Source organism: Agelaius phoeniceus, chromosome 8 (assembly GCF_051311805.1).
Source record: "Agelaius phoeniceus isolate bAgePho1 chromosome 8, bAgePho1.hap1, whole genome shotgun sequence".
In the NCBI taxonomy this organism is placed as follows: Eukaryota; Metazoa; Chordata; class Aves; order Passeriformes; family Icteridae; genus Agelaius; species Agelaius phoeniceus.
The window spans coordinates 20379889-20395312 of NC_135272.1; the positions used below are offsets into that span (position 1 = coordinate 20379889).

At 35.3% G+C, this 15424-nt stretch overlaps 1 protein-coding gene across 21 annotated transcripts in view; it reads right to left on the reverse strand.

The window, feature by feature from the left end:
• Positions 1 to 1659: 1659 nt before the first annotated feature.
• The window catches only part of PTBP2 (polypyrimidine tract binding protein 2), a 209591-nt gene continuing 195826 nt past the window's right edge, over positions 1660 to 15424 (reverse strand). For 14 of the 21 annotated variants that reach the window (XM_077182197.1, XM_077182203.1, XM_077182201.1 and 11 more), the window contains 7 exons: positions 12179 to 12374; positions 7921 to 8075; positions 6468 to 6501; positions 5931 to 6023; positions 5357 to 5573; positions 5177 to 5254; positions 1660 to 5040 (listed from right to left, as the gene is read on the reverse strand). In XM_077182197.1, coding sequence (XP_077038312.1) covers positions 4908 to 5040; positions 5177 to 5254; positions 5357 to 5573; positions 5931 to 6023; positions 6468 to 6501; positions 7921 to 8075; positions 12179 to 12374 — 906 coding nt within the window. In that variant the 3' untranslated portion in view covers positions 1660 to 4907. Of the gene's footprint in view, positions 5041 to 5176; positions 5255 to 5356; positions 5574 to 5930; positions 6024 to 6467; positions 6502 to 7920; positions 8076 to 12178; positions 12375 to 15424 lie in introns of those variants that run through there. The other 7 variants (XM_077182195.1, XM_077182193.1, XM_054638025.2 and 4 more) reach the window with 4 other exon arrangements.

Sequence of the window (15424 nt, forward strand, 5' to 3'; positions counted from 1 at the left end):
GCTAAGTTTTTTGAGACACTTAAATCAATCTGAATTTAATTCACATTTTTCCCAAGGAAAAAAGCTCTTCACTTTTCCTTTGCTGCCTGTCTGCAGAACTAATCAAGAAAGAATAGACTTTAAACATCATATGCTGTAAATTTGAAAGGGAAAAAACAAAGCAATGTGACACTCTTCCAAATTTAGTTTGTTGATCAGAGGAAAATTCACTCAACTCGGAAAACAACAACAGATAGCAAGCTGTAATTTTTTTTAAGGTGAAGCAGGAACTCACCAATCTCATTTTGTTAACCATCCTCAAAGACCAAACACATGCACTGGAGAGAATTTCAAACCTTAAAATACTCAGATTATGTGATACTAAATAAATTCTTATGTTAAAGGAAAAAACAAGGTAAAGAAATTCTTTAAGCTGCATTATTGTGGCCTCCAATTCCACAGCAGGCAGGAACTTTGTCACTGATTCTAGCAAGCCAATGTACCAATAGAATAATTAATGGTTTATCATTCTCTATAGTTAAGGTTATGCAATCTACTGACTGACTAACTTTACCAAGACCCATTGAGTAGAAAATACCATGCCAAGTCCTATAGTTGAAAAAAAAAAATCATTCTTTCTTTCTTCCTATCCTCTCTGTGGCTGGAATCACACTGGCAGGCTGCAGCTGCTCAGCTCCCCAAGAAACCAGGAAGGTAAGAAATATTGCAGATGTCTCTATATATCTGTATCTATATCTATCTCCCTTTCTACACACAGCAGGACCACAAGACATGGGGTATTCTGCCTGATTATTTAAAAGAAAATTTGTTCACCTCAGCAAAACTGAATTTCAGGTTGTCTCAGAGTCTGGAACAGAACAAGGACTTCAGCCTCATCCCTATGTAACACAGTCAAACCTTTTGAGCAGTCTTGCTCATCGTAACACATTTGATATTAGGAAAACCATTTCTTGAGATGGGACTAGTGGATTTATATTCCTGTTGGCAAAAAAACCCCACAATTCATTTTTCTAATGTTTTGAAAGATGTACATGTTATCTAAGCACAGAATTAGACAAATTATCTGGAGCAAACTAGAGTTTGAAATCCCAGTGCCTTAAATCCTGCAGATAGCAGGACCTTAGTAATCTTGTCATGCTGTAAGATACTAGAAAACAGAAGGAAACTTATAAAGAAACAAATAAACTGTTTTTGTAAAATGGATTATGAAACTAATTCTTAATATAAAACATTAAAAACAGCAAGCTACAAATAGCTCTATGAACTGTTATTCCTGCAGGGCAAAGGCACCTTTTGTAACATGTTAAATCACAATATACAGAAATACTTTTAAGTGTATTCACTTAGCTTTAAAGTTTTCCCCGTTTCTAGTTAGAATGCTATAAGGTTTTGGTTTATTTCACTTACATACTGTATTTGCCACTCAACATTATCTGATCAAAGGTCATTTTTGGACTTCTCCAACCAATTTCATTGCTCCACCAGAGAAAATGTAACGATTCACGAAGAAATAAAAATCAGCAACTGCTCTCTGACAAAATACCAGAATTATTTTAAAAGTCTGAAATTGAGTTTGGAGAATCACCCTGCCTATGGTTAAGTTTTACTAACAATCTGAAAAGTCACATTCCATGGAGTGTAAGAAGTTATTCATGAATCTTATTTTTAGTAAAATTTTAATAAAAGTGATGCTTTTCACATTCTGAAGAGCTAAAAATACAGAAACTTATTTACATTTTATAACAACAAAAATGTACAAATTACTATACAAAATGCATTACCATTTCATGAAAAACATGTTTTTGAAAGTTCTAGGAGTTAGGATATTACTAAGTCTGTATTTTCTGAAGAGATACCACTTTAAAGACTAAGTATCCATAACTGAACAGTAATTTTCTTCAGATTAATAAAAAATGCTTTCATGACAATTATGACTGTCATTACTTTTAATTTTGGCTGATACAAATATAACCTCGTAATAAAAGCTGCTGAATTTATAACAAGTCAAAGCCAATATATACTCTTTCCCTTGAGGTTTTTGCCACAGAAATTTTCAAAATGAGAAAAGTATAGAAACTTCTTTTTAAGGAAATAAGCCCAGCAAGAAGAATGTAAGCTACCCTTTTATAAACCCCTATATTTGTACACAATCAGACAGTGCAGATGTTTACAGTTATTTCAAAATTACACATATGGCAATCACTGTATGCTATCTGATACACGTTTTAGAGTGGAAACAATTCAGCACAAGCTGAACACACAGAATGGCAAATTTCAAGTCACATTTCTAGTTGAAACACACAAGCACATTCTGATACACAAAAGGAAATCTGACACACTTTTATTTTAGAAAAATATGGGACATCATATTGTACAGATGAAAAATGTAACAGATCAGCTCAGTCAGACCCTTAACTACTGCTTAAATCACTGGAAATAGTCACATCTGTGCGTTTGGGTGCTCGAGTTGGAAAAAGATGCTGATTCCCAAACTTTTGAGTATGGATGAATAGGATTCTATCAGCACTTCAGATTGGGTGATCACTGCAATACCTGGAGTATGACTTAAATCATATATTGGGTGTAGTTCTGATAAAATGCATTTTATTTAACGCATTAAGACTAATGCAAGGCCCTACATTATACCATGACCTTCAAAAGCTGATAGTTATTTACTGATTTGAAAGCCACCCAAAAGAAGACATCAGTTCACAAAATATTCTGACATCAATGTACCTACAGTGGTTGTACTGGAAAAGTGACTGAAAAATGCTTTGATTTTGACAGCTTTAACTGCTCCAGGATCATTCAGTTACTCTTAAATGGCAACTGTGTAAAATCCTATTTCTAACTGAAAGGGAAAAAAGCCCCACAACAATCAGTTCAAAGTAATATACAGGAAAACTACTGAAGTGTCCAAACTGTTCTAATATTCATTTGAACCCATGACTCTGAAAAGGTGAAGTATCCTGTTCTCAAACATGTATGGTCCATGGATCTCATGTGAAATCCTTTGTTACTTTCACCCATGAGTGTACTGTATGATTAGTAGCAAATCTTTAGCACACACAAAAAAAATGAAAGATGAAACTTGCAGCAAGAGAGCATGGCAAACCTGAGAGATCTATTAGTGCATATATCTGCTTAAAAACTAAAAAGATAGAAAGAGAGAGCTAACAAACTACAATAAAGGTTATGTCTTTAAAGCAGTAAGTTATAACAGGGTGGGAAATGTTTCATTTGCACATATGCCTGCAAAGGGGTCACTGTCTGAACATAAAGAGTTGGTATTTTTCACAGCATCAGATTTATGGTAAAAAGCCATAAATAGAAGTTTTTAATATTATGCTTTTCCCACCCTGGCAGAGAATAACATGAATTTAGAAGCACAGTAGAAGTGGAAAACAAAGAAGAGAAGAGATAGAAAGCAGCAGAGAAAGACAGAAAAGGTGAATACAGAGCTACAGAAGTGTTTATTGAGCATGCTACAGAGGTAAGCAGAGTACACACAAAATGAAATTAAACAACCATCAAACCTCCCAACTTTGTTAGAAAATTAATTTTTAATTGTGCCACTTCCAAACTATACTGAATTTTACAATTCTAAAGATGTAAAAACTCAACTAATAGAAAATATACATGACCTTTTTTTTCTACATAGATAACAGAATCTATGAATCTTGAAACTAAGTACATCAATTTCAAAAAGTATTGGTCATTTAAACAGAATCAAGGTAACAGTTCAGACTGTCAGTGAACTGCTTTCAAATTAACTGGATCTGCAGATTCTGAGCCATGTTTATAGTAAAGTCAGATCAATTTCTAAATACAAAATATTTTGAAGAGATTTATTAAAACTGAATATTACAATGCAAGGTAAATTAAGACTAAAGGCACATAAACTTTGGTCCCACCTGGTTGTCAGTTTTAGAAAACTGCCACAAAATTTCCTGCAAGCATCTGCAGCAAACTTTCTTCATCATTGAAAAATACATGCACCATTTCCTGAACTAGCTTGACCAGTCTGTACATGCTCAGAAATCCACAACCATATTCCATATCTTAATTACAAACTAAAGATGGCAATATATATTGAAATGCACGTAAGTCATGTCAACTTCAAAAACATCTACGAAAAATATTCAGCCACAAACAAGACATTACTTAGTGCTGACATTTATATGATACATCCCACAAGAGTGTGTACAAAAAGGTTAAGATTCCACAATGCTTTTCACGTAGGGCTCAAAGTCACAGAAGTCACTTTTTGTCCTTTAAGAAATTAATATTCTGTACCTTGTTAATTTTAACTAATGCCTACATTCATAACTGAATCTAGACCAGAACAATGAAATACAAAAGGCTTTTTTTAAAAAAGAACACATAGCAAAAAGTAGCAAAAATCAAATAAAATCATTTTACTCTTTCAGCATAATGCATCTTATCCAATTAAAAAGAAAATAATTGACAAGCCAGCAGATAAAGAAATCTATCAAGCAGGAGAAAACAAAAACTTAACCTTTTTACACACCCCTGCCTAAACATATTTAAATTATCATGTAACAATGTGCCCCAGACAACCAAATTTGCTTTTTACTAGTTATGCAATTCCAGCAGTACTAATTTTCCTTTTTAAGGCACGTACGTCAACTAAGTTGAAAAAATGTCGTATTAACTTGAAATCTTTTAAACAAAACAATGGTTTATCTAAACAACAGTTGAACAGTTGAAAAGCAGTTAAGATCACTGCCTCTTTTTTTAATTATTTTTTTAAAACAATCGAGGAATGGTAACAGCATGAAAAAAAATAAAAAAACAGAAGACAAACTCTGGTCCCCACTTTCCTGAACAGTCAAAAGGTGACAACACCAAACAATGCAATACACCTTCATTCTCTATCTGCCTTTCTAAATAGTTGACTTAGAGAAAGAAACTCTCAGATGGTGACTTTCTCCCAGATTGTAATTGTGAAGATCAATCAAAGCCTGAATAGCTTCTTCTACTGTTGACATCTGAAGAAGTGCCATCTTGTGATCTCTTCTGAAACAAAATAATGGAATTAGGAACTTGAACACTGCAGGGTTGCTCCTAATATTTGCAGTTTGATATATACTTTTTCTTAAGATGTGCTGCAAAACTCTTTTTTTTTAGAGCTATGTGCAGAAAAGGTACTTACTGAAAAAATTTAAATGCTTTCACAGTGCCTCCAGTGTTAGCAAACAATGTGCGTAGATCCTCTTCTGCTACTGATGGTCTACAGACAGGAAGAAAATCAGCATAAGCAGGAAATCATTAGTCAGTTCAGTGTGCTGTGATTCACACAAATATTATCAGATTGCCGACAGCGAACACTTACGGAATATTGGACAGATGAAGTGTTGCAGAAGGAGGAAATATATTTTGGAAGTTTTTGGAACCAGGTTTCTTGAAGCGGTGCAAAGGTGAATTACCAAAATCTTTAGTCAGCCCTTGGTCATCCAGTCCCTCTCGAGGTAGTTGTACTGTCTGATGTTTAGAAAGGGTAACCCGAATGATCTTTCCATACATTTTTTGTCCATTAAGATGGCTCATGGCTGAAAAAGACAAGTTTACTCAATTGAGTGCTACTTTTCAATAGTTTGTGCTACATCACACATGCAAAGAAGAAAAGCACTCAAGCAAATCAAAGGGTCAGTGTGCTAAAGGACTACAATCTAGGTCTGCAGACTTTGTCAATATTTAATTTTATTCAGGGATCATCATATTTTATTCAGCTATTGAATTCATTTAGGGTATTCATTTAAGAGCATGCAAAAAAATTTTGGATCTGGTGGATGACCGAGATAAGAGACAGACTAACAAATATAAGCACATTTAGTTCACCTGATATTACACAGCCTAATTTCCAAGTACTTAGACTAATGGGAATATAAGCAGAAAACTAATCTTACCCAGTTGTGACTGGTTTCCATCAGCCATCTGTATAAGAGCACTATCTTTCTTATTGTATAAAATCTTCACACGCTGCACATCACCATAAACACCTTTTTAAAGTCAAAAGTAACCCAAAAGAAAAAGTTCATTTTAAAGCCAGCCACCTAAGTAATATATTTTGACATATCAATGGAACATTCAGACAGCAACAAGATCACTCGCTCAAACTCAACACACTCACAAATGAATAAAGGAGATAAAGATTTTGAATAGTGAATTTTGAAAAGAATAATTTCTGATAAACCCTCAAAGCTATGTGAATGATATAAAATTAAAGACCATGCAAAATATATTAGCATGCATTAAAAGAAAATCTGTGTCTATGGAGAGATTTAAACAGCAAAAGAAAAATAGCAAAAGATTTACTATTCAACTTTAAGCCAAAGTGCTAGCTACAAATAAGAATTAAGGTGAAACAAAAAAAACCAACCAAACAAAAACCATAAAAACAAAACCAAATCAATAATAAAAGTATAGTGCTAACAATAACATACCGAAGAGGGTAAACAGACTTTGGGGCGTAACCATCTTTAGAAGGAGAGAAGAGCAAGCAGCGTAAGACAAGAAGAGAGAAGAGTCGAGGAAGAGCGGAGATGAACAGATCATCCATAACGAAGGGTGGTTCCCGCAGAATGGTGAGGTGGTCATGGATCATGGTTTCAAGGCGGTTAATTGGGGCAAGTTGGTCCGAGGAACATTTTGTTCAAGCACAGAAGCATGAACATAGGGAATGAAGACAGGGAACGTAGACAAAGACGAGGAGAAGGGTAAGACAGGGAAGGGCACGGGAATTTGGGTAAAGACAAGGAAAGGGAAGTTGAACACACGGGGAAAAGGATGAAATGGGGGAGGGAATACAGCAATGCGGAAGAAAAAAAAATAAGGAAGTGGGGAACAAAAAAAAAATAAAATATAGGTCAGTACATAGGAAATGTAGGAATTTGGTCAGAAAATGGTTGGTTTATGTACTGTACGAGAAAAACTGAGTAAAATGTAGTCACCCAAGACAAATATGGGTAAAGTACATTCATATCAAGAGTAAACTACAGCATTTCATCTCAACATGAAAATAAAGTAAAAAAAGCATGCAATAGAAATTTTAAAATTTAAACTTTAACTGCGTAAGCATGGCTGGTTATGAAATGCAGGCAAAATATCTTTCAAAATGGCACTCTGATCTGAAACATTTTAACATGCAAGACTGTGGATGACAAAATAGTACTAGATGATAAAAAAAGCTTAATGATTTACAGTGACAGAGGCCAGTTAAATATGGAACAGCTAGACTGATACAAACTTCCCACATTTCATACCAGCTTTCACAGCCATCAAAATAAATGTAAAGGACAGTAAAAATGCAAAACTAAATTAATCCCTTTAGAATTCAGAGTTAGCAAGAAAGATACAGTTAAGGTGAAAATGCTTTGCCACCACTTTTTTATTTTTAAGACAAATGAGTAACTGCAAAGAAAAAAAAATTACTAAGAGAGACTGGAAGAGTGCCTCGTCAAGATCTTTGGGAGAACCTTCAAAGAAAAATGTGTTAGAGTAGTTCACATAAATTAAGACTCAAAAATGTGAGATACAAGCATGAAATGAAACAGCAAACAATTAGAAACAAAACAGAAATTCTAGTTTACATGATTACAGTTACAAAAGAAAAAATAGTTGGTATTCAAACATGAAGAAGTTACCAAATTTTTCTTAGAAAAAAAAATAGGTAGCTGACTATCAAAGGATATTTTAAGTTGTTAGCTACCTAGGAACAAAAATGTATTTAACAATGGCTTTAAAATAAACTTTGGGGATTATTAAAAAAACAGCAAAAATACTTTGAGCTTAAAATCCAAATATAAGAGGCCAAATGCAAAGAAATTATAAAATACAGACAAATGAAATGTGACTAAAGAAGGGGGGGGGGAAACAAAGTAAAATTGTTTCACTTACCTCTTCATTTAAATTGCTAACCAGGAGGACTGTATTGCCACCAGCTGAAACTCCAGGCATTCCCACACGGCCAGCAGCAGCAGCTGCAGCTGCAGCAGCAGCATTTGGAATAGCCAAAGGACTCAGAGCTCCTGGAACAGCTGCAACAGGAAGCCCTAATTTTAAAATAAAGCATATTTTACGAAACACACACAAGTCATTTTTTAAAAAGTTCCTATATCAGTACTAGGGCTGTATACACACTATACACAGCAAACAATACCACTGTAAAGTCATCCAAAGGGTTGGTAAATTAGCATAAGAGAAATGTAGAAATTTTTTTTCAGATCAAGTCTGCAGAGTTATGAGGTATAAAAAGTACTTTCTATTCAAATAACCATTATTGTGCAGCAAAACTGTTTCCACTGCACTCCAAAATGCTTGAAGTGTCTAGTTTATCAAGATGGTCTTAAGTAAATGTTGATTAAATCAGTAAGAATAAACACTAATTGTGCTCTCTGCATCATTACATCCTTATTTCTCATCATTTGAGAGACATTCTTCACTTCAACTTGGTGCTTGACTGAATCCCTAACTGTGCATTTGTCCATGTGAAGAGGTTTACACATCTCACAACCTTAGTATGGGGTGGGGAGGCAACCCTCTAAGTCCAATATTCAACATGCTCTGCGGCTTTAGTAATCCAGTTCTCTGAAGAAGCATGTTACCCTCAGCTATAGCTTCAGTTGTGCCTCTACGTTTTCTTCCTCAAGGAAACTCAGACCCTGTACAGAAACGCTGGTTTTGTCTGCTCACGTCACGGGGGTATGAGTTGAGTGTGCTACTCCCAGCATTCAGGAAAGGTTCTTGTGATACATTTGCACTATACATGGTTTATCTAGGAAGAGCTTTATTGTATTTGATCAACATTGCCATTTGCACATCATGCAGGGTTCAGTACTATTGTATCAGATACTATTGTATCAAAATACTTTTCCAGGACAATGGCATGACAGATCCCCACCTGAAGGAAAAACAACTTATTTTATACTAGGTCAATAGCAATCACTTACATTTTAGAAAATGTCAAGCTACCAGGTCTTACTAGAGCATATCCAGTCTTCTAGTATGTCTAGACATTTCTACCTAACCTTAGAAACTTTAAGCCAGTCCAGCATTTTCAGGAGTAAAGGAATCTAAAGAAGGCCAGTGCAATGTTTATGGTTCTTTCCATAGCTGGGCACAGCACAGCCAAGTAACTCATACTTTAAAAGGCAAAAATTCTTCACATCATCAGACTCTCCTAAGGACATTCTTTGGTCCCATCAAAGAAGTTAAAAACAATGATTTATTAAACACCATTCCTATAAAATGGTGTTTCAATTATTGTCCTTCAAAACTGTCAGCAACAATCTCAAAAAGGGGCACTAGTGGAAAGCGCTAGCAAAGAATGCCAGCAACGACAGCAAGGGATAAAGCTGTGTGAGCCCTAAGCACATCAGTGTATCTCCAGCACAACAGTGTATTTGCAGCTCTAATATTAAACAAATATATAAATTGTGAGTAACGTATATCAGTATTTGCTATTTTGAGTAGTTCTTATATAAAATATTTTGTATGTTGTGGTTCAGTATAATACAGCTGTTGTTTATCCAAAGCTTTTTCTGTGACATCTGTAATTTTTTTAGGGGGTTGAAGAGGAGGGAGACTATATCTATTGTTTCATATGTGAGGTAAAAAACAGAAGAAAAAAAAATTGCCTCTGATAATTCATTTGAAACCAGCTCATTTAGTCCACTAGTAATTTTCTCCTTCTTTCAAAAAACATTAACGCTCATTGAATATTGTCCAGTTTACAGACTCAAGGATTTCTGAAACGTTATTTTATCACAGGTGAGGATGTAGTAGATGAATGAGTGATGATGCATGTAGGCTAGACCATCTATTTGATTGATATGTTTTTAACTGATTACTTAGCATACATCTCATTTTTTGAAAAGGTCAGACAAATTACAAAGCCACAGCAAATAGCTGTGGAACAGAATTCTTGGTCTGCAGTCTCCACTGTACTTTGATTTGCCATTCTGATTAAAGCAATTGAAAGGTTTTTAATAAATAAAAATAGGAAGAGTTTCTATTATGAAAAAGTTACCATATTACTGTTTAGAACTTATATGAAACTATTTAGAAATTTAGCTATGTTGTAAACATGATCAACTAGTATTAGAAATCTATGTCACTAGCTTTATTTTAGCTTCCTACAACTACAGATAACAGGCTTTTGTTTTTTTCAAAATATTAATGGAAACATACAAATATTACATACCATCTTTCTAGCCATTTGAGGCCTTTTCCTCAATGACGTTAAAATACAACATATCACATTATTTATTCCCTCTCAGCTTATCCTTTTCTGTGACTTCCAAAATGCAAATTGCTAATGCCATTTTCATAGTAGGCAGATTGAAGCTATACTAAAAATACATTATCAACTTCCATGAAAACCACAGGCACTGTAATCATCCTAATGCAGGTAAGTAAAACTGACCAAGAACTGGGTTTATAGACCTGTTATGAACCCTTTTTGTGGCTTGATGTCAAGTAATCACCATCTACTTGTACCGACTAGTTCCTGTTATGCTTCCTATGGCTTTGGGGGAGACAGCAGCTTAACACCTCTGCTTAACAGCTTACAGAGCTACAAGAGTTACATCATCAAGTTACATTTACTGAAGTGGAGTATTCACTTCACCCAGAAGGAAACTGAGATATGTTTGGTTTGGAATTAGTGCAGATCTAAGAACCAAGACTAACAAAATTTACATCCTGTCACTAAAACTCAAGCCACAAAATTGTGTTGAACCTAAATCTCACTTTTGACATATGGATTACAGTATACTCCTAGAAAGCCAACAACAAAAAGTTGCATCCATGTTTTGTACAAGTTTGTAGCATAAAAAAGTGTAACATAAGCAAAAGGAAGAAGTGAGTCCTTAATGCATTTTCTGTAGGCAATCTCATGATACACACATAAAGATTGCTGCAGCAAGAATTTTTACAGCAATGCCACATGTCCATCTCATGGTATTCTTTCTGAGCATGCAATAGAACCTGAAGAACAGCACACTGAACTCCAAATGGAGCTCTACTCTTTCATGGGGAAATATGCCCTCTGAGAATCACATGTGAATAAGGCACAGCCTTTGTGTGTACTTTACAACAGTAGATATGAAATATATCCTTCAAATGTATCCTGACAATTTCAGAAAATTGTCAAATACAGTGCAACATTCAGTTGCCCTAGCTACAATATCTACCTCTTCCTGGGTTCACATAATTCACTAAGTGCCTTCTATCTTTCATAACAGAGAGCAGAGGCTCCTCTTTCACAGAGTAACTCAAACTTACTTCAGTTTGGCCCAGACTGTACAAAAAACCATGAAATCTATGTTGTTCTTATGTTTTCTTCAGAACAAAAATGAGAAATTATCCAAGAAAGAAAAAAAAAAAAAAAAGACTGAGTCGGAAGAACAATGATCACAACATAATAAATCAGCTTGTATAAAAATAATGATTCTCTATCTGAGTGCTATTACATTTTAAAGAGTGAAAGGTGCTCTTCCCAAAAAACAATTTGACAGGAGTAGGAGCATGCATTGATTATTTTGGTAATAGCCAGAAGACAGATATATCTGTACCTTTTTCAGAGCATTTCACCAACTTCTGATGAACTCAAAGGCTGACAGGATATATAGAACTCCTATAACATGTCACTAGAAGTGCAGCTATAGATTTTTTTCTTTTATTCACAGAAACTACAGGCAGCACCAAAGGGTTTGGGTATTTTAAGCAAAGAGCATAATCTTTCCCCTTTGAAGGAAACCAGCAAAATGTTAGTTTCATATTCTGATATTACAAATAACCATTTAGCATGAAGAAATCATGCAAATCATGTTAAGTCTCTCTTAGAAATTAGGTTGGAAGGTGGGCAAGGTGGCCACAGACAGGAACACATGAAAGAGGGGAGGACAGACTTTGGGATACAAACTGAACTAACTTGACTTTTTCTAGTACTTTATGCATTTGTCATGCAAGTCTTCATTCATTTTTTGCAGTACTTCTAAAGGCAATATAACTATGTTACAACAAATCAGATCGCAATCTAGACTGAACCGTGCCTGGGCCTTTGGACACTATTGTAATTAAAGTTGTTAGAAGGATTCATGAATATTTTCATGAAGTGGCTTTGTAATACACAAGAAGAATGTAAACATCATACCTAGAAGAGAGGTCTCCTTGGCAAATGCAGCAGCAATAGCTGGGTCCAGTGTTGGCTGTCCATCGCCAGATGGAAGGTCAGGACGAGTGTAGTCCCTGCTCTTATCGTTGTTGTACTTGACATTCAAATTCACCAATTTGGAAAAATCAATTCGTAGGGTACAGCAAGCATTATAAATATTTTGACCGTCTAAGGCCTGAAAAAAAGATCACAGTTTATTTAAAAGACACAGTAACAGTTGGTTGCACAAGGTTGGGGTTTTTGGTTGTTTTATTTTAAACAAGGTCAGTGTATAGATATTTATCTGTCTTACTGTCTAGCTTAAAACCAATTAAAATGCATTAACATCTCAACATGATGCCAGGAAGTTCAATGTTCCCTTCTTACCTAGAAATTGTTTTTATGCACTAAAGTGGCAAGGGACATTTTAACACTGTCAAATTTTGTCTGTCCAATACAGCTAATTAACCTGCATTCCATAGTACAGCTTAAAATCAGACATAATGCCAAAGAGATTTATCAAAAAAAAAAGAACAAAAACAAAAAGCCAAGAATTTTACAGGGAAAATCAACCAGAAAAAAAAAATCTAGACTTAACTACCATGTTAGACAGCCATCTGTTAAAGCATAATATATACATTATTCCTGCATGCTTTCCTTCTCCCCTTAAAGGTAGTTAGTGCCAAAAATGAGAGAAAACCAACTTTAACTGCTAACTTGATGTTACCAATACTCTTTTTTAGAAATCCCATTTTCCAAATTAATTGATTCTTCTGAAAGAATGTGTATTAACATGACAACTAGCACTCCATGAAAACACTTTTGTAAAAAAATCCAACATACATATACACACACACATATATATTTATGTGTGTGTCTCCCTTATCTCCCTTATCCACCAGCCAAGTCAATCAATACCTGGATTTGAGTCCATTTACATTTTGTGCATATCCTCCTTTCACTCTAAGCACTACCAGTTAAATATGGGAGAATTAAAAAGATAGAAACTTTTGTAATGAAGTCAGTTTAATTCTTAGGGAGTGCTAGAAAGTGACGATGCAGCTCATCTTAAAAATTAGCATTCAATCAAGTCATTATGTTAAATATAAAGCTACCACATATATATATATATATGTATATATATGCACTGAAAAATACAAATAAAGCATATTTTCAAATACACATATCAGATCTTTTATTTCACTGTCTGGAGTGAAATGTTAGACTGAAATGTACTACTTCTGGACCTGAGCTAGCTCTTGCAGTTAGCAGGGTTACATCTGCAGTGTACTTGCCAACTCATCCAGGTTCTAGTAGGGCTTACTATTTTTAAGCTTAGCACTGCACAAACCTTATGTGCCTGCTATTTTCATCAAGTGATGCATCTGGAAACTGAACATCTTGCAGACATCCCTCTGCTAGGCCTGGGCCAGCAAGGCTGTCCCCACAAAACATTATCACACCTGACATCACCAGGGCTCACAAAACCAACTTAAAAGAACTACCACCATTAGCAGTCAATGTAAAAGAATGTGTAAGTCAATGTAATTATTTTGCCATAGCTCAGAAGGTCTAAAAACATATAGAACAAAAAATTTAACTGGAAAATCTAAGCATTGTATCAACAAACAGCAATTAAAGAGAAACCCCTATGCTTGAAATTCAGCTTAAAAATGCTTTATACAATGTTTCAAAAGCAAAAGTTACTGTCCTTATTCATAGAACACAAGCTTCATTAATTAAATCTGTATTGCTGGGGTGGTGGTGGGCACCACCATTACAGCATACACCATTTCCTTACTCTTTAATACATGGTGACAAAGCACAATCCAAGACTCCTGTTGGTATTTGGGAAAAGAATATCACTGGAACACTTATACCTAAAAAAGTTTATATTGAGAATCTACCATCACTTTTAGAAGACTCCCTACCTTCTAAAATTCACTAAGATATGGACTAGAGGAAGGTGCAAATTATCCAGCTGGAGTTTACTTACTGTCAAATACAATGTCACTGCCCCAGCAAGGGAACACCCAATCCCATGATGAAGCAAACAGGTGTGAACTCTTGAGACTGAAAGGATGTATTCTTTAGCTTAGTCTGAATCACAGGACCCAACAAGATTCATACTTTACCTCTCTGTGGAGTCTGTAGAAATACTGACTTGTGGCTTGCAGAAAGCTGCTAAGTTGATGGACATATTTCAGACTTAAGAAGTAGCAAACCAAGATATATCTGTGTTTGGAGTTTCTAGAGTAGTTAGGGTTTAAATGGAGCTATACAAGTAACTAAAACTTCTACTGAAACAGCAAAACCTCCTCTTTCTTCCGAAATCAAAGTGACCAAAAATACATATAAAGGTACTGCACAAGAGAAATCACTTGTAGCTGGAGGATAGATGGGCTGAAAGAACATCCTGAACAAGAAAGGAAGGAGATGCACTCTTAATAAGGACTGCAGTCAAACTCTAGGAAAGGATTCAAGCACATAAACAAAAAATAAAAACCCTCACCCCAACCATCTCTACCAGCAGCGTCATACACCTCATACACCTAACAATGCAAGAAAGATTCTCACCAACCAGCATTTTTTTCAAGATTAATTGTTCACATCTAAAGTCACAAATGTGAATGTGTGTCCTGAGCTCTTACTTGTATAGCAAAAGAATGTGCAACAAATCCTCAAACACTGTTCCTCTCAGACATCCTGAAAAACATGACACCAGCCATTCACTGCTAGTGAATGTACATACAACAATCATCTCCAAGAACTCTACTGCTAAGAAACTTTTCTTTCGTGTATTTATTTCACATGTGATACCACACCACACCACACATGGGCCAAACCAAGGAGATCAAGAATCATGAGACCTTCTACAAATGTGAGCACCATTCTTCATCTTGCCTGTATCAGCAAACCCAAAAAACTAAACCTAAGATTTTCAGAAGGGTGTTAAGAGCTAAAGGCATAAAAACCCCCCAAACCCAAGGAAGCAACACTTACAAAACATACTCCAGCTCAAGTAGGTACCTCAAGGTAACTGAAGGTTGTATGGTAAGTATCTCTTGGGAGAAATATGCCCCAAGTGTATCCCACAGATCTGTGCATCTGAATGGAGCAGAAATTGTACTCCTTAGAACTAAAGATGCCCAAAAAAGCCTAATACAATCATAGTGGATAATAGCCCTGCAGCTCAGTATCCTATCTGAAGATGTCCTTTCTTCCATTCTGCAATAACTACCTGAA